Source organism: Crinia signifera, chromosome 1, assembly GCF_055691185.1.
Source record: "Crinia signifera chromosome 1, ASM5569118v1, whole genome shotgun sequence".
NCBI classification, from domain to species: Eukaryota; Metazoa; Chordata; class Amphibia; order Anura; family Myobatrachidae; genus Crinia; species Crinia signifera.
This window is the reverse complement of record NC_139217.1, coordinates 316,311,096-316,332,059: the sequence shown is the minus strand read 5'-3', so window position 1 is coordinate 316,332,059 and position 20,964 is coordinate 316,311,096. Positions and strand designations below refer to the sequence as shown.

Sequence of the window (20,964 nt, the reverse complement as noted above, 5' to 3'; positions counted from 1 at the left end):
AGAGCATAATCTTTACCATCTATTTTTTTTCTTCTTGTATGCAATTCTTTTCCCAAACTACAGTACATGCTTTGTACATGTCCTGTCCCCAACTCACACTTGTAAGCTCTCTACTTATTAAGCAAATAAAATACCTGTCTCCAGAAAAAAGTAATCAAGTCGATCCCTAAAAACTTTTGCAGTGGACAAAGTAAAAGATGGTTTGCTCATTTGTGCTGACTGTATGGTAGTGTCAGTAAAATGGACTTTGGGACCGATTTAATTCAAAGCAATGTTAACAGCGCCGGGAAGGAGGACTGGTGCTTTTAAGCATGAATGGAGGATTTCTGCTACCACGCTTTCTGAGATGCAAGAAGAAACCTGACTAAACTATCGCCACAATGCTGGTTTCTGCCTTTAGTGCAGCGTAAACAGCATCTGGCATCTCCCAACTAGCGATGAGGACTGTTGAATAGCTTGCAGTCCTCATTCCAAGTTCAATTTATCATCTCTTTGAGTTTCATCAACCCTTATTTTAGAGAATGAAAAAAAGCAAAAATACCAAATACAGAATTCAACTATTCAAAAGCATAATATATCCTATATAAATAAAGAAATCCTTGGGAAATTATGAATATATTTAGCATTCGAACATTTTTTTCTTTTAAAGTGAGAAAAGGGAAGATACTATATTGTGAAGTCCCTTTTGGATACGGTGCATTTAAAGCTTGAACGTTTCCCAGTGTACATATTAATATGTGTATTAGCTGGGATCTTAAGTGGCCCACTACGGTATATGCATATTCATAATGTATAATTGGTATGGGGAACTTGCCAAATATAAGCAGTTTTTCAAAATTACCTGAGACATGGACAAAACCAATTTTATTGGTTACAAACATAAGGTTTGTTTCTATACGGTGTGACTTTGAGTGTCATTTAGGCATGGATGGGCTATTGAAGCAGAAATGTAAAACTATTGGTTCCCACATAGTAGCTGCAATGAAATATTAATTTGTGAAGTTTAGAAGAAACATTTAATATCTATAGTAATTATAAGTGGTGGTTCATTCTTTTTAATAATATACAGCTTCATATTTTGAAAGTCTACATCTTATCACACAGACCCACAGTGACCTAAACTAACAGTCTCACATTTGCGCATAGACCCTGACGATGGCAGAGGTCCTCCCCACCTTTTCTGCTTTCTTTCCTTGTTGCTTTGATGGAACGAACCTGAAGGTGCTGCCACACTACCCGCACATCACATGGTCCTGAAGACACAGCCTATAGGAAGCGCCAATGCCTTGTTCTTTCTGCATAGGTTTCATTCTGGGATTTGGCAGCAACTGTACACGTGAAAGCACTATCTAGGGGAAGTTTAACTGATCCTTCACTTTGTGAAAAGATCACTGAAACATTTAGTCAGTTAGCAGCCTAAGCAATCACACTTTATTGTTTTACAGATTCTGTGATTTTTTTTTTTTTTTTTCAGATTAAAAAAATTCCCCAATCCAACTATTGCCAATATATTACAGACATGTTTCAGTGATCTGCAGCTTAGAATTAATTCAGCAATATCATCGGCCCCATTAATGTTAATGTCTGCCTTAAGCTAGGATAAACAACATGCAGGAAAATGTCATATAATACACAAAACTGTTACAATTTGGCCGCAAATAATAATCCCCTATCATAGTATTGGTGATGGGGTTATTACAATTGTTAGAATGCAAAAACAGAGCTCATAGAACAGTCCATGGCCTGGGTGCAGCCTGACATTTTATTTTCTCACATGATATCCTTATATTTTACAGCATGTGCTCTCTTCATACACTAACCCCCCCCCCACCCCCACCCAATATAAATAAACTACAAGTCTTGGACAGAAGTGTGAATATTCAAGGCTCGCTTTACTGTAAATGACCTGAACATAAGAATCTTTTTTTCACAAATGGTCCTTTTTTGCTTGTGTCTACAAAAGGTCAACGCAAGCAAATGTAAATGGTCGACACAGGGGACTGATATTTGCACCGGGGACCAATGTTTGCGCTCTGCGCAGGTGTACATTCTCCTATGTGCACGTGCAGGACAGCTGTGTGGACATCTGCCTGTAGTGGGCCCGCCACGTTCTCAGACCTGGAGGCAGCAAATATAGGTCAGTCATGACTGACCTACTGTATGTATGCGAACAGGGGGGAAATTATTTGATGGTTGGCGACATGGAATGATTTCACGGGGCAATGTGTCTGGCATTTGCTTGCCCGGTGGGCACCGTTACAAATTTATGCTGCTTAGAAAGCCGACCAGAATCAGGCACTATGGGTGTGGGTCATAGGGTCGTCTCAATTAAGGTCAATATACATTGGGTAGACCACTAAGGGTCGACAGGGCTAAGATCGACACCTGAAATAGGTCAACATGGCTAAGGTTGACAGGGTTGGAAGGTAGACACAAGCATTAGGTTGACGTGGCTAAAGTTGACAGGGTTGGACGGTAGACACAAGCATTGGGTTGACATTGGGAAGGCCGACAGTTAAAAGGTCAACATGAGTTTTTAATTTTTTTTTGTCCCAAATGTCAACCTCAACGGAGTCGACCTAGTGACCCTATACCATTTATTTATTAACAGATGAATATATAGAGTAGAAAATTATGTTGCATTTGTCCAATTGGAATTAGTGATAGAAAAAACTTGGTAGTTACAGACAGTCATGGACGTAGGAAGGCCCTGCTCACAAGCTTACACTCTATAGCAGTGATGGCTAACCTTGACACTCCAGCTGTTGTTGAACTACACATCCCAGCATGCCCTGCATCAGTTTTACTATTTGGCCATGCTAAAACTGATGCAGGCCATGCTGGGATGTGTAGTTCAACAACAGCTGGAGTGTCAAGGTTAGCCATCACTGATCTATAGGGTTATAGAACTTTTTACTCATACTGTAGTTACCGTTGGAGCAGGGTTTTTTCATATCGCACAGTTACTAACAAAGAATGGGAAAAAAAATGATACAAATGTCTTTCACTATTATGATCCATACCTACACTACAGAGTCAAAATATTTACACATAGGGCCTTATTCATATTCCTTCGGTCCTGACCGATGTTGTGCGTCTGCGCATGCGCAGGTACGTTTATACGCATGTGCAGATGCCTACATGGCGAGCAGGGGGCGGAGAAGGGCGCCAGGCAGCCCATTACCATATGGGAACGCCCTGCGCTTCATGGGCGTTCCCATGAGAATGCTGGGTGTTCTAATAGTAATGAGGCCGGTACGCGGGTGCGGGGGGCAGGCAGCTGACATTACCAGGTGACAGCTACCCGCCCATATCCATCCCAGCATGCACGCATATGGAAGGGACTTGAAAGACACTATTATATGCGTGTACCTTCCACATCTTTCGACGGTCATCGACCATCGAAAGATGTGGGAAGTTACCCACAGCATGCGAATGGATGTTTATGCTAAACATAAATTCCCATCCTGTGCGGGCGAACCCGTGCTCCGAGGGGGGGGGGGACATTCGCCAGGTGGGGTTTGGTGGTCACAGCCTTGAGAATCAACCAGAATAACCACCGTTGAGAAAAATATCAGCCATTTAAGTAAATGAGGGGCAGATTTATTAAGCTTGGAGAAGAGATAAACTGGAGATGAACTGGAGATAAGGCAAAATGAGATAAAGCACCAGCCAATCAACTCCCAACTGTCATTTTCAAACACAGTTCATTGGCTGGTGCTTTATCTCCTTTTGCCTTATCTCCAGTTTATCTCTTCTCCAAGCTTAATAAATCTGCCCCTGAGTTACAAATATTCACAACAGGTATGGATACATTTTTGTCTTTATTTAATAAAACTAAACATAAGCAAATCCTTGTATAGAGTAAATAAAAGGGAGGGAGCCTGGGGTATAATCTAAATTAATTTAGCAAAATACAACAAGTATGATATTGAAGCCCATGCTCAGTCTGCATTAATAGCTAAAAAGATATAGGTTTTTACAAATGATTGTGCCTACAGTACTACTATATAAAACTGGTTGTGGGTAGAAGTAAGAAACACTGAGGGCGCAAAAAGGTAGTGGCACACTGAAGCCAGGAAGTGGTATAGTAGAAATTTATTCGTTAAAAAAGGTAGGTAAAACGTCATGTGACAATAGGTAAAAACAATGTAAACTTGATACAAAAAATAGGTTGCAAAGTCCTCCCTTACCCAGTTCTGGAGGTGGAGCCAGGGATGGTAAAACAAGGTGTTCACAACCGGTGAAATGGACACCCTGTAGGCTCCACAAGCATGTACTGGATAGGGTCCTGGACAAGTTCCTGCTGGTAGCAATCCTGTGGGCCAACGCGTTTCGAGTCCTCTGACTCTTTTTCAAGGCCTTGAAAAAGAGTCAGAGGACTCGAAACGCGTTGGCCCACAGGATTGCTACCAGCAGGAACTTGTCCAGGACCCTATCCAGTACATGCTTGTGGAGCCTACAGGGTGTCCATTTCACCGGTTGTGAACACCTTGTTTTACCATCCCTGGCTCCACCTCCAGAACTGGGTAAGGGAGGACTTTGCAACCTATTTTTTGTATCAAGTTTACATTGTTTTTACCTATTGTCACATGACGTTTTACCTACCTTTTTTAACGAATAAATTTCTACTATACCACTTCCTGGCTTCAGTGTGCCACTACCTTTTTGCGCCCTCAGTGTTTCTTACTTCTACCCACAACCAAATTCCCTAGGTGTTTGGGAAACACCAAAGAAACATCAGGGCAGCACCAAGGGGAGCGCAGGGTGGCTTTACTTCATTATCTTTTTTACTATATAAAACTATTAGGGGTGTTTATGAAAAATACAGGATAGAGTGAAGAAGCTGACATTTATTAAGGAGATAATCAGAGGACACAGTTGAGAATATCTATATCTAATATTGCTTGTATTGATATAATATGGAAACAACTTTACTCACGCTTTAATATTGTTTCTCTCTAGTTCAACAATACAAACATAAAAACAATAATAATGACGACTATAAATACTGTACTAGATCAGTCACCATAGATTGATAATAATTGCTACTTAACAAGAATATCAGTAGATGACTACTGAAAAGACATGACTGAAATCTGGGCAGTTTTGTCACTCTAAATAAGCCGAATGGCATTTTAATGGACTCATTCTGACTTTTAAAAGCAAGACCACACGGGTATGTATGAAGCCACTTAACTTTAGGAGGGTCTGTGAGATTAACCAGGCCTAAAGTGCATTCATTGAAGTAGCCCAAGGGAAACAATTAAAAAACTCTTATACTAAACAGGAAGAAGAATGTCTCATTTCAATAATAGGTACATATACTTATATACCTGCTAAGGTCTGTCTGCAGTTGACATAAAAAAAACAAAAAAAAAAAAAAACGGTACTTATGTAGTATCTGGGCTGCCGATTTCTAAATCGGGTCGGATCGGGAGATCGCATCGCATCGCATGCGACCATGCGATTCGATGCGATGCGATGCGATGACCCGATTTTTCCATAGGAATCAATGTTAAAATGGACTGAGTCCATTTTAACATGGAATTCAATGGGAAAAATGGGTCCTTTTCATACCCCTACTATCCAAGTGGGCATGGAGTTGGATATAAACCTGTGGCGAGCGTAGCGAGCCACCGAGCCCGAAGCGTGGCGAGCGAAGCGAGCCCCGCGAGGGGACGAATACCGTCCCCTCGCGGGGCTCGCTTCGCTCGCCACGCTTCGGGCTCGGTGGCTCGCTACGCTCGCCACAGGTTTATATCCAACTCCATGCCCACTTGGATAGTAGGGGTATGAAAAGGACCCATTTTTCCATAGGAATCATTTTAACATTGATTCCTATGGAAAAATCGGGTCATCGCATCCGATATCGGATGCGATGCGATGCGATATCGCATCGCATCGCATCTGATTGTATGCCTTAACTTAAGGCATACAATCAAAAAATCGGCAGCCCAGATACTACATAAGTACCAAAAAAACAGAAAGAGTGCAAGAGCCATGCAAGAGACTGCAGATCAAAAACATTATAGAGGGATTCTGCATGTCACACTTCCCTATCCTTCTCCTGTAGCAGGAACTATGCGCTGTAACCGGGGGCCTTATTTTGGTTCACTCTTTCTGACAAAATACTTCTTAGATGGACAAAACCATGTGCACTGCAGGGGGGCAGATGTAACATGTGCAGAGGGAATTAGATTTGGGTGAGTAATTTTGTTTCTGTGCAGGAAAATACTGGCTGCTTTATTTTTACACTTCAATATAGATCTCACTTTAAAGTAAAACCCCACCCAAATCTAACTCTCTCTGCACATTTTGCATATGCTCCCCTGCAGTGCACATGGTTTTGTCCATCTAAGAAGGATTTTGTCAGAAAGAGTGAACCAAAATAAGGCCCCATATTTGTAGTAGTAAGGGAAGAAAATCCTTTAGCATAAACCAAATTATTATTTAGGGTATGTATTGATGTTATATAAAGATGTTTGTATTTACTAAAGTGAGCATCATTTCAGTTTTGGGAATAATTGAATAATCGTGAACTAGATCATACCACATTTGAGATATTTAACATAAAACAAATGGAATTATACATTTAGATGAACAGACACAATGGAAATGTTATGTAAATGTATAATAGACTAACAGGGAACATGATTTTTAGAGTTAGTACATATTTACTCTCACAAAATCCTCCATAAACAGAAAAACGAAAATCCTCCATAAACAATTATAGTACAATAGCATACCTCCCAACTTTTTCAATTGAAGAATAGGGACACTCGAGGGCGTGGTGTATGCAAATTAGGGTCTGGTGTATGCAAATTAGGCAGTGCCCCCGTTTTCGGCCACTGTAACGCCGAATAAACGCTGTGCGCATACTCCCAACTGCCCCCCCCCCCTGCAGCGGGACACTGCCGGCCGCAGGAGGGATGCAGGAACGTCTCCAAAAACCGGGACGTTCCCACGTTTAGCGGGACAGTTGGGATGTATGCAATAGGTCAACACCAAATGGTCAAAATCACAATCAATTTGTAGATTTCACATGGACCCCAAATTAGTGTACTGCGTCTCTTTCCTTGGCGAGCAAATCGGGCGGTGTGCCTTGTTCCACTGCCGTGGCACTCTGCCCACTGTACCGTTCCCAGTCATTGTTCGTGTGGATGGAACAGTTCAAAAAACAGAAATGAGAAAAACTCATGTTGACATTTGTATGTGTCAACCCTTGCCATGTGGACCATTTGCTTGTGTAGACATTTTGTCTATGTCGATCTATCATCTGGATACCCCATAAACACCAATAACATGTCATTAGAGATGGATAACATAGCTGCACGACAACAAGCGGAAACCAACACAACTATAGGAAAATAATTCCAGTAGCCTTATAGTGGCCTTTAGTGGATATATAACATTGGGGTCATTTGTAGCTTTTGTTGTCTTTTACAGTATATCATGTTTATATATAAAAAGAAACCTATGCATGCACAGAACAAACAGCTACACACAGATCTGGTTTGTGCTTTCTATTTGTAATAGCTACTAAATCAGGTGTCTCTATTTACAATTTAAGTGCCCGAACCTTCCCACCTGTAACTTGAGTCTATTATTTACTAGTGCCCTACTTTTCCTTAGTAAGACATAAAGAACAGTGACATGTCCCAGACCTTGGCACAAAAAAAGCCCCAAAGTACACAATAAAAGTTTTGTCAAACATTTCAGATGTATACAGACAGCAACAAATGTACTTTCAATCCCAACATCACTAACACACTACAAAAGACCAGTGGATGACTGTAAATGTGTGCTAGTTTGCTGGGCTCCTCAACACTACGGTGATTTTAAATTATGTTATTTCAGGAGTGAAGGAAATTTCAGTGCACTGCAGGAAACAACAAATTAAAAAATGTAAATTGCTCATATGCACCAATTTAACGGAAGAACATGTTAAATCCAACACAAATGCAGAAAATGTCAAACATACCGTATTCATGAATATCTAGTGTTATTCTCTTTATAAATGGCCTAGCCGATTTGACTCTTCGCTGATGTCAATAAAGTAAATAATGAATTTAAGTATCTAAAATAAAAGTGACAGACTTTAATGAAATGTAATGTATTAATGAACCCAGCGATTCGCAAACAGTGTCTCATGACACATAATTGTGTTTAATTGTCTCGGTATCGGACGTGGATATGCTGGGAATATTATTAGAGAGAGAAAAAGTGTCAAAGGATGAATTATAGTTCTATAGAATAATAACATATTCATTGAGGGGTCATAAATATGGTCAATAGTGGCGGAATGCATGTATCTACATAACAGAACCATTGAGATCTGCTGATAGAATGTCAGTGTAAACCGCTTAACTGATGGTAGCAACAGTTATTTACAATGTGACAGATGACTCAACCTATGAGGCAGGGCGTTCTAACAAAACATGAAATAAAAAAACAACAGTATTTAACTTTTTAATGAATGCTAAGGAATCTAACTTAATTTGATATTTATAATTATTATTAATGCTTATTCCATAAGCTGAAATTGTTTTTAGTTTTCTTTAGAGGAGAAAGGATGATGTCACACATAAGTACTGCCACGGTCTCCTTTTTCAGCTAGAAAAGGGGAGCAGCTTTCATGATTGTTCAAACACTACAGGGTTGAGCAGGGAAAGCTCCTCCTATTTCCCGAGCGCAACACAGCTCATACAACGTTGCAAGCAGCACCTTCAATCACTCCTGTGACAGAAAAGGTGCAACATGTTAGCCATGGCCCACCGTAGTGATTCCCTGTGACAATAGCCTAAGGAAAACTAATAGGTGCAAGTGAAGTTTATAAAGCTCCGTGCACAGACATTTCTCAGTGTCCCGTTTTCATCAGCAACCAGCAATGGTCACTGATGAAAATGGGACACTCTGCCAGGGAAGCCGCTGGTCGCAGGAGCATGGGCTGGTCATGGGAGCGCGCTCCCGGCGACAGTCGCCCCGCACGCACAGGGATATGGTTGCAAAGCGACCATATCCCCAGCAAATCTGGCGACAATTGCCCTGTGTGTATGGGGCTTAAGAAATAAAAGCAGGAAGCATACAGCATATTCAAACCTCGGATACAAAAATTGGGACGTTAGGTAAACAGGACAAGCGGTCTCTATGACCTGAACGAAGAAATATGTCAACCTGTACACACACCGAAAACCATTTTGGTAAAAAAGAAAATTGGCTAAATTAAAATCAAACTGTTCATACAGTAAGTGCCAAGAGTGGTCTGGGGTGTCATTTCTATCTAAAGCTTCAGCTCTCTGAAGTACAGCCACAGGAATCTGTAAGAAAAGGTCAGGATGCTAGTACATAATATTACATTGTAATCCATCTCCCTCAAAAGTACTTTTATGGTCTGTAGTCAGCCATGTCTGTGGTGTTCTCATGATCATTTCAAAATAAAAATGGCACACACAAATGTATGTAGACACTTTAATATTATTATTTTACTACAGGATAGCATGTCTTGCATTGCCAATGAAGTTTAACAGAACCAAGAATATAATAAGCACAGCCACTCCAAATGAAAAGAGAAAATTCAGTTTTCTCCAGGTCCCACACTGTGGTTTTTATCTACTGCCCTGCATAAAGAACCACTACGGAATTCTTCAGGTAGCCATAGTATATGGTGGGAAGACAAAGATAAGATTAATTGTTTCAACAATATCTCTCTTTCTCTCTTCTCAAGTATGAGTAGAATGAGAGAATGTCAGTTATATACAGGATACACTTTACACACATCAACATATCAATCTATTCTCTTGATTAATAAATGGTAATGGCAATCTAGAAAATAAAATTAACTTATGAAGTTGATCAAATAAATAAGGGAATATTCATGCATAACGAGAAGACACAGTCCATGAAATAAAGGCATGGGTATATCCCAATATATCAGTCATGAAAAGGGCCTTTATATAAAGGCTGTGTGGCTGTTCCGAGCAGTGGCCAAGAGTGTTGATTCCATGTAGACTGTAGTAACCTTATTGTGTACTTGAATCACTTAGGCAAATGTTTCAAATGCAGCTTCTAAACTGTAATCTAAATGTCCTGAATGCCCCCATTGCATAAATAAATAATGCAACCCATCAAATGAGAAAGGGATTGATTAGGTTGTGTATTTGCTCTTCAAAACCATTCAGAGCACTTTCTCTCCGCATAGTCTTTCCATTTGAAACATTTCACAACTAAAAAAAGCAAAATATTGATCCTATAATGACAATTTAAAAGGATACACCACCTCAACCTCTTGCAATCATTTAGATATCATTAAGCTTTCTCCAGCCTGAATCCCTTTACATTGATAGTAGAATGGTACAATGGTGTACTACTAGATCCTAAATAAAGCAGCCATATAGCATACAGTGCCCAACAATACATCCGAGTGGAGAATGTGTCTGTGACTACAAAGCCATAGTTAAATCCCTATCTAAAATAACCTGACAAAAAGAATGTATACTTATGCTTAGGGAATGTAAGTTCTGCTAGAAAATACTGTCATGTCAGTTACTTAAATACAACTATAATGTTCTAAATACATTCATTGATGCATTCTACATACACAACCACATTTTTGGGATTCCCTTAAGAGCTGCATAATCCTTCTAATGTCACTACAATGTGAAAAGACAATGCCAGCAAAAATGTGCCATCATCATTTATTTGCAAGGTGCCACATAGTCCTGCTTGCCGGACAGTCTTGCTCCAATTCTATGTACTACACTTTCACATAAATAGAGAACAAGTAAAGATCAGGCGGGCAAAGGAGGAGCGCGGACGTTAGACAAAGCCTAGAGGCAATGCTCCTCATGACAGCTAACAGTATAGGTTACACATTCACAGTCTATCTTTATAAAGGATACATGAAGTATCTGGGCTTAAATTATATCCATCATAAATATGCAGAATTCAGTACATTGAATTAATACCACTTCAGATATCATGATAAGCATAAAACTTGGATCCCTGTTTTGCTGCCTAACAGACTTGTATCTTGGAACTCACACAGAACTGCATCTGACAGAGTCACTTGACCATAAGAATAGCTAAATGGAAGAAAGCTGACAGCAGTTTAATACCCTCAACACCCATGCATTACTGTTGGTATACCTTCCTTTATCACTAAAAAGCCATCATTTTTATCAGAACGGTAAACTTTAAAGAGGTACATAGAAACTCCATAACTATATATACCAACACAATATATATATATATATATACACCAACACAATACATATATATATATATATATACCAACACAATATATATATATATATATATATATATATATATATATACCAACACAATAAATATATATATATATATATATATATAATAACAGAAAATGTATGCAAACACCGTAAAGATTGAATTGTAGAGAAGCTCTCTTGTTCCTTTTGATCTGCTTCAAAATGTGCACCTCATTTAGCATGACTCGATTTAGACACCATGATGTAGAAGTTAGCACTATACTCCCCTTCCTTTGAAATCTTCTAATGACCTGAGAGAAAACTATACATTACACAGTGTCTATCCGGGTTTGTAGTAGGTGCTTATTGCCGCCCATACATCCATTCATTATGTTTATTTGTGCATAAAAACCTTCATTCTGGTTATTCTCCAAATTCTCCTCACATCAAAGAGCAGTAAAAAGCTTTTATGTTTTTAATGAAGATTTGAAACCACTAAACTGATATTCTACACATGTAAAAGCTAAACTACATCAGTGTTCAATGAACCAATCGTCGTATAATGGTCCATACTTGCATGGAATAATATTCAGTAGCTTCCGTCAATAATCAGTTTAAAAAAAAAAAAAAATCACTATAAAAACATGATTGAAAACCTAAAACCAAATATAGTACTCAGATAAAAGTGGCACATTTTCTTCTTAAGATACAGACAAGCTGTTTGTTGCACTAGTCACTCTTGTCTCTGTAGTGGAAAAGGCTTGGAGTCCTCACAAATATGACTTTAAATCTTCTTAATACCTCCTAAACTCCCTTAAAAATAATGAGACAAGTTCTTTATATCTTCAGCCAAATATCTCCATTACATGATTGCCATGAAGTCTGAGAACGCATACCTAAAATAACACCCTACATACAGTAAGCCATTAAAACTTTACCAACTGGTTAAACAAAGACAACATTGTCCAGATCATTGTATGCAGGCTTGGTGCATTTTCTTTCCAATACACACTATGCAGACATACAGGATGCAGACATACAGGATGCCTTATAAACAGATATTCCTACAATTCTTTCTACACTTCTTACCAGTGACTGGTAAGTTAAACTGTTGTTATACTAATATTAAGAATAATATAATACACCAACACAAACATATAAACTGAACAATTATTCAACTAATACAGTAAGCAGGTTTGATAAATAGGACAACAAACACCTGCGGTACTAACTGCATTGTGAAGGTCAGCTTATAGCCAATATGTGGCCAAGTGCCATTCTATGTCGCCAATATACCCGCCCAGTCCTATTAGAGTTTTAGGGTAAACCCACAGCATGATATGACCAGGCTATATATTGAAGATAATAAAGTTATTAAAGTAAAAAATGGCAGAATGTTTGTTATGACTTTAGTGCAGCTTATGTGTAGAATTTTAACACCACAACTAAAAAATAGTTTAAGTAAATAGTTTAAGTAAATATAAAACAGTTAAGATGAATTTAGAAAAGCTTATTGGATTCTCAAATAGAAAATGATATCCTCAAAATTGTAAAAAAAATGTGAGTCAAAGGGACCGAACAATTGAAACTTTTTTTCTTGTCAAGGAAACAATCTGTCACATAAAGCAAAGCAAAATAATCTACGCCCCAAGGAGCAGCCATTTTGTTCTTAGCTATTTAAAACAGAGAGTACAATCAACAAGTGTGTATGTTGCTTACCAAAACAAATAGATCGTGAAGTAGAAGCACACAGATGCCCCCAAGAAGCCATAAATTCCCCAAATAAGGCAAAAACAGAGAGAGTGAGAAATATCCTTCTGAAAACTTATCCTGCAATCCGCGCACTGCTTAACCCTTCCCTGACCATATGCCTGGAAGCACTCTGAATTGAAGTGGATTCAACTTGTTACTGGAATTCTCTTAAAGGAGGGATGTAAGAGAGTGATAACAACTAAGCCAACACATATCTAATTATTTTAGCAGAGGAAATGACTTAGACAGGGAGTAAGAAATGGATGTTTTAAACTTTTAATTGCACATCTTTGAGTCTGCTTTGGACCAAAAGCACTTCATTATAGTGCTTTAATCTGTAGTGGTCTGTTGTACTGCTCGGGGCAGCACACCAGCCTCCCTGTTGTTTCTGATTCCTCAGAATACTGACCAACTACAGATGGCACTGGATGGCTGGAGAGGGAGTTAACACCTTCACTGCTGATGCCATTTTAGAACAATTCTAACAAACAGTTTTATCTATGCTTCTACACCTATGATTCTAGAAGGTAGAACACAAAACTTCCAGGTAAGCATCAAGGCAAAAAAAAAGAAAAGAGGCAGATCTTTAAACACATCATATTATCAGTGTTTAGGATCTCAAATATAAACAATCCCAGTAGGAATATATATACTATGATCTAGAGTTTGGGGGCCCAACAAAGTAGGGATAGGGGGATATTCAAATCCCTCAGGAAAAGCATGAAGCTGTACAATTCCCTGCTGCTTTGCGCTTTTTTAGGCTACAACAGATTATGTGTTTTTGTGAATACCCAGATACATGTACAATTAAATTAATATTTTAGCAAATTATTTGTAAATTGCGTATTTGATCTTGTTTGCAGATGGCCTATAAACTGAGAGAACGTGTTTAAATTATTCAAAATGTGACCGTTGGTCGTACTTGCAAGAATAACATTTCCTTTAAAGAAATACGTTTAATAATAAATCACAAAGCATTTCTTAACTTGCTCTATAGTATATGCAATCAAATAATAATGGTAAAAGAAGGTGTGTATTTTATATATGTGTTGTGCAGAAATGTTGAACAACAAGGTTTGATTTAAACAGCGCAATATAGTTCATAACCTCAATGCAATTTCTAAGTTGGCTCCATTATATCAGAGTGGAGATGCCTAAAATAAATCATCTTTATACTTGTCAAAGAGCTCATGAAGTGAAATATTATCCTGGTCTGTCATATACGTTATGCAATAACCACTAAATCACAAAGCGAACTAAAACTTCAGAAAGTAGCAGGAATTGTGAATACAAACTGGCACATGCTCGAAATGCACACACAAAGCCTTAAGAATCACATGAGCGAACGGGACACCATAACAATTCCTTATCAGAATACTGGGGGGCTTTAATAGAACTTTCTTTGACAGACATTTCAGGGCCCTTTGCAAGAAACAAATCACCTTCTAATGTATAATGCACGCCTATGCCCCATGCAATTTTTGGGGTGTTTAAAAACTCATTATACACAGGTATGAGTGTCAAATCACCACAGTGCAAGACCTCAACAAAGACTTGTCTCTACCAAATACAAAAATGTGTATTTTCAAAAATAACGTTCACAATAAGGCTAGCTAAATGCATTGTTTTTACAGTATCACATATCAAATACCACCAAATAGGAGCATTAAAAAAATATAGTACTAACAAAAATGGATGTATAAGTTACATAAAATATAAAATCTATTACGCCTATACTATTATTATTATTATTATTATTATAAGAAATGATAAAATCTTACCTTTTCATCAAACTCTTCACTGCGTTGTCTTTTTCGCCTGGCGGATCTCCTGCTCCTCTGGTTAAATCGAGTCCACTTTAAAACCTGGATTGGAAATTCCACAGTTAGCTTAGGGAGACACTACTTGTGTGCAGATGGCACATGTGCGTAAGATACTATAAACAGACGCTACACACACATTTTTCCATTGCTTCACTGGGTGGAAAAAAAAAAAAGCTTATCCTCTTCGGTCTGAAATTACATTCCCAAAATATGCATACTTCATATACTTGATAAGTGAGAGAATAAAGTCTTATCTGTGAAGAAAGCTAGTCTGAATGGGGGGTGAAATCATCTCAGGAAAGTTAGCATTCTACAAGTGCAATAGGGTTGTGAAATCATTCCACAAGCACATATGAAGTCAGAATACAAATAAGCATTACAATGAACTATAGGGGCCTTTCAGTCCTATCCTTGTACATCTGTGCTGTAAGGTAACATCCTTTTTAATATCTCAGGGGAAGATACATGTGCCAGCATAGATGTTTGTTCTTGTACCAGTATCAAACCAGGAGCATAAAAACAGCCAACACATGTTACATTGAATTACTGAATAAGTCTTGGGTTCTTGAAGGGTTAATGCAATTTGATTAGAATACAGGTTCTATAACTACATGAGATTCTGGAAAACATTATATACTGTATTTCCTAGTGTTAAGGGCTGGAGCAGGACTAGAAGCAGAGAGGAAATTACCTGCATTCTTTCAGAAGACAAAGGATGTCTCTCCCCTCCTCCTGGTACTATATCTACACTTACATCTCCTTTCTGCACTTGTTACACACACACACACACACACACACACAATGGGCAAGGCTGACCATCTTGAGTCATATTATACTTATTTAATACATACTAAACCTTAGCGGTGATTGCAAACATTAAAGTTCTCACTTCATCGACTTTCATCACTTTACAAATGTGATGAATACAAAGTACAATTCAGTGTAAATGCCATTTGTCATCCTGTAAGCATCACTGCTGGAGGGACCTGTGCAGCAGACTCTACAAGTGGGCTGCAGCCTCATTATAAGCACCAGAAGTTCCGCAGATTGCCCTGTATTGTTGCAGCACTTTGTACAGCAACAGGTAACAGGACAAAGGAGCCACGCAGAGAGGTTAATGGGCATTCACTCGCTGTTCTTCTTACCTCTTCCTTCACTCGCTGAGTTAGTTGATTTCCTTCCCAAGTCTGGCTCTCCTCCAGCAAGGGCTATAGAAGGAGAAATAAGCAAAATAAGACTTTCTTATGGATTCAACCTTTTCATCATGAAGACAGGCAATCTGCAGCACAAACATAATGAAGGATGTGTCTAGTTGTGATCTTGTACACAGCCTTAGCTGTCAGGTCTGCCCTGCTAGCCGCCATGGTGCTGGGGGCTCAGTGTGCATCCCAGGCAGGGCTGGGTAAGGGAGATGCAGCAAGACTCCCCGGCTGCCTGTCTGCAGGGAAGAGAATAGTGAGTGTACAAACGTGTCTTGTTAGGAAATGAAACACCTCCAGCTTGTGCTGTGTCTGCTGGGGAGGAGCCTGCCCACTACTACAGTACAGTGGGCTGGAGGTATAGGCTTTCCCGGCAATATTTGTTCAGAGTCAGCCTTAAATACTTATAGCTCGCATGATTGCGCTCACACATTCATAGTTTGCTGGGGGGGGGGGGGGTTCTTTCTTTTCTCCCCCTCTTCTCACTACAGGATTACTTATTGTATTCATAGCGCAGCAATAGTAAGACTATGAGAATATGTTGTCAATATGAGATGCATGTAATAATACCCATTCATAAGAATAAATAGAATAATATATGGGCGGAGAAATCGAATGATAAGTGGTAACATCGCATGTGTTTGACATCCCATCCGAAGCACGGTCCCGTGCGCATCGGATCGCAGGTCGGACCGGCTGCAGGTAGGTTTAATTGGAATTGCATGCATCAGGTGCGCATCGTGGCTGTTGTTAGGACATGTGATATATCGCATGCGATTCATATAGCCATATTTGCCAGCCCCTGTAGTACAGGGTAATGGTCTATTAGATCTACATTGTCTTCTTCTACAGTCAAAAGGCCGCCAGCCAAAAGTTTGACATGACAAAGGTCGACATGAGGTTTTCATGATTTTTATTCTTGTGTCGACATAGATTGACATGGACACTGTATAAGTGTACCGCTTCGCTCGCATGCTTTGGGCGTGTGCAGTGCTCCCTTGAGCCGCCTGGGACCTTATCGCATGCAATCCGAGCCAAGCAATAACTTCTTGCGTTGGGGTAGAGAAATTATATTTTTGCACCTAGGCTCACCGCTCGGAAGTTCCACCACCACACATTGCGTGGGACCCTCTGTCAGTCACCTGCAATTTGGGTTCTTTTCTTGTGATTGATTGCTGTAATCACAGGAAAATAACCCAAATTGCAGGGAAATCGCCAAGTGCCCCCATGGATGGTAAAGTATAAATAAGTCGATTTTATACAAAAGGATCCTGAAAAACTCATGTCCACCTTTTGACCATGTCAACCTTTTGATTGTTGACTTAGATAGACACTGTAGATCTTATGACTGAATACCATAGTACAGCCCATGAGATAAATTGCATGTAAAAATATCACATCAAGAACATGTCGATCCTTTGATTGTCGACCCTTTCACTGTCAACCTAGTTATCATCGACCTACTGCTTGTGTCGACCTTCCATCTATGAAGACCTTAGGCAAGTCATCCTAAGATTCCTGCAGTACCCCCCCCCCCCCCCGATGGCAGTCATGGATGTGGCTTTACTGAGTACAAACACAGTACACAGTTCATATTACAGTAAATGACCAGAGAGTGTAGATAATGAAGGGTACATTTTCTTAAGATGGGAGTTTTATTGAAGATGGGATGTTGCCCATAGTAGCCAATCATATTATATCTGCTAAATAAAAAGTAGCACCTGATTGGTTGCTATGGGCAACATCCCATCTTCAACCCTAAGTACCCTAGCTGCATGGAGTCTGTTAAGCAAATTGAACAAGACATTATATATATATATATATATATATATATATATATATATATATATATAATTTCTTTAAGGAGGCACTCTAAGGTGAAGCTTTAAAACAGGTAGGTAATATAATCAATTCCGGGTGCCTTCCATGGAAGTAGCGGGTGAGCGGTACTTCAAATATAGCCAGTGGGACGGCGGCACTCCAAAAGAACAACACCAGAGACAGGCTTAGGTAAACCGACGTTTCAAGACAGTCAGGTCTTTTTATCAAGGTGCAACCTTGATAAAAAGACCTGACGGTCTTGAAACGTCGGTTTACCTAAGCCTGTCTCTGGTGTTGTTCTTTTGGAGTGCCGCCGTCCCACTGGCTATATATATATATATATATATATATATAGTCTCACATACATCATAGTTTAAAATCATCAGCTTGCCAGCAATTCAGTATCACATCAGAAACAGCGTGGTAGATTGTAGAACCTCACAGGAATGGACACCACTGGAAACGGCGCCCTTGCCGGGAAATCCACTCCCCACACTGATGTCGGATGTCAGACGCTGGAGGATCAGCAGCAATGGTGTGTTTGAACCTCTGGCACGCCCAACTAGTTTCGTCACAGGTGGACGGTCGAATTTCAGGATGTTAGTAAATTTTCCCCATAGAACTAATATTGGGCCTGATTCAGATGTGGTTGGGGTGAGCATTTGTGATCCAGTTATGCATCCTAGGACTTAGTACTGGATCACTTGCGTCACCATTGGATGGCTGAGTAACCTATAAGGTCACACCTTGAAAAAGAGGCGTCCAGCATTGAAATGTCGGACACTATTTTTTGAACAATATTTTGCGCACAATATGCAGGTTGAGTATCCCTTATTCAAAATGCTCAGGACCAGAAACATTTTGGATAATGGATTATTCCGTATTTTTTATTTTATTTTTAGATTTCAATTGGGTATCTTGAGGTATTTATGTTGTACAAACACATCAAACACATGAAATACACACAAATATATCTTATTTGTGCATGAAACAAGGTTTGAAAACATGAAACACAGTTTGTGTACTATCGGAGCCACTGAATTTGAATGCCAAGCAATCATTTTCTTATGTCACCAGTAGTGCCAGTTACAGATGTCTCCAGTGGTGCTTATAGCAACAAAAAAAAAAAAGAGTACATTCTGGAAACTATGGTTTTCAGAATAATTTGGATAACAGATATTTGGATAAGGGATACTCGATCCGTACCAATTTTCTTTCACCAAATCTGTTTCTTTCTCCTTGTACCCAGCTTTCACGGAGGGCACCATGGTCATTAATACCCGGATTTATTGTATGCCGGCCACCACATCTGTTTCTGCAGAATATATAAGCTACAAAAGGGAAAAGCAGCAACTCTTACATATTTGTCATCTGTTATTTGTTTGTTTGTGCGGGATGCTTTCGAACACTGTTGGACTGATCTAGATGAAACCAGGAAGCCACAGAGTGAGAGTTATACAGTGGAAGGAGCAGGGTCCCCCAGCAGAACAGAGTATATCAGGAGATGCATGATATGTCAGTGAAGACAGGGCTCTCTTACAGATTTGTCATCTGTTATTTGTCTTTTTGTTTGTCCGGTATGCATTCGGACATTGTTGAACCGATTTGGTTAAAAACAATGCGAGGTGGCTTGATTGAGTCCAGATTAGTTTAACGGCCACTAAGACTCCAATCCCAACCCTGTGGGTCAAAGTGGGTTAGGGAAGCAAGATAAGGCAAAGTTGCATTACATAGAGGGGGTAGAGGAAATGGGGTTTAATGAAAAAATGTGATCAGATCTGAGAGCTGACCACAGAGAGGTGTATGCAGGGCACACTATGGGCATGGGGAGCCTGTCCCTCCACCCGCGGTCCTGCCTATCCCTGCCAAGGTCCCACCCCCTTTTGACGTGGCCATGAGGCAGATCCTGCTACATCAGCCTGGAAAGTTGGGAGGTATATATAAATCAATTACAACCCATATTCTGACACAACACATTCGAAGATGTGGGACATATGTCCCTGGATGTAGGGCAATAATACATTTTCTTTTCTTTACCACAACAGCATTATGATAATTACCTGAGCACAGCAGTCTATACAAATATGCTGAGCTCTTTATGAGGAAATATTAAGTAAACATAAACCAGAAAAAATAATATTATACAGATAGGTTTCTTTTATCTGATCAGCACAAATAAACTGAGAAACCAAGACAGGGATTTTGCACGTATAGACATCAAAGAGCTTCTAGGAGAAGCTAAGCAGACTGTAATAAATTGAATAGCTGGTGCATCTGGTAAGAGCACTGGCAGCAGAAGTAACTGAAACAAAAAGTGCAAACACAACAGAAAGACAGTACATAGGGTAACCTGATTAGGCAGGCAGGAGTTCCACAGAGCCCCTTTAGAAGAATGCTGTGTGCCATACTGTATGTAGTAGATCTGGGCATTAGAACCCTCAATATACCTCGGAGTTCTGTAGTAATGGGTGTTATTGTCTGTTGACTACCAGACAGTAACCACTAATGGAGCGCATTATTGCAAGAAGGGATTCCCCTTCCTCAAATAAGAGTGTCTCCGTACATGTACATGTCAGGATGGGCGAAATAATACTTGTGTAGTGCCATACCCTGTGCACCAGCTCTAGTATTTTTGTGGTATGCGGTCATTAGTTAGACAGTGACTAGGTTGAAAGTCAAAAGGTCCACACATTAAAAAGGTTGACGTGGAATAAGGCTGACGTGTGTTTTTCATGATTTTTTTTTTACCAACTTGTTCATACTTTACCATCCCAATGGGCATAGAGGGATCATTTAATAGTACCTGAAGTGCAAGCCATGTAAGGGGACATGGTACACTTATATGGTGTCCATGTCAGCCTATGTCGACATAGACAACAAAAACGTGAAAATTTATGTCGACCGTTTCCATGTCAAACTTTTTTGTTGTGTCGACCTTTTGACCTAATGACTGTTGACCTTTCCACGTCTCGACTCTTTGACTGTCGACCAATAGCAGTCGACTTTTTGACTGTCCATCTAGACCAGGGCTGGGCAACACTGGCCCTCCAGATGTTGATGAACTACACATCCCAGCATGCCTTGCATTAGTTTCAGCATGGCCACATAGCAAAACTAATGCAAAGCATCCTGGGATGTGTA

General features: G+C 39.7%; 1 protein-coding gene across 1 annotated transcript in view; it reads right to left on the bottom strand.

The window, feature by feature from the left end:
- The window catches only part of AOPEP (aminopeptidase O (putative)), a 384,109-nt gene that overhangs the window by 81,650 nt on the left and 281,495 nt on the right, over positions 1 to 20,964 (bottom strand). Inside the window, exons 12-13 of the mRNA XM_083186692.1 lie at positions 15,949 to 16,011; positions 14,762 to 14,845 (exon numbers count right to left, since the gene is read on the bottom strand). Of these exons, the coding sequence (XP_083042818.1) occupies positions 14,762 to 14,845; positions 15,949 to 16,011 (147 nt within the window). The remainder of the gene's footprint in view (positions 1 to 14,761; positions 14,846 to 15,948; positions 16,012 to 20,964) is intronic.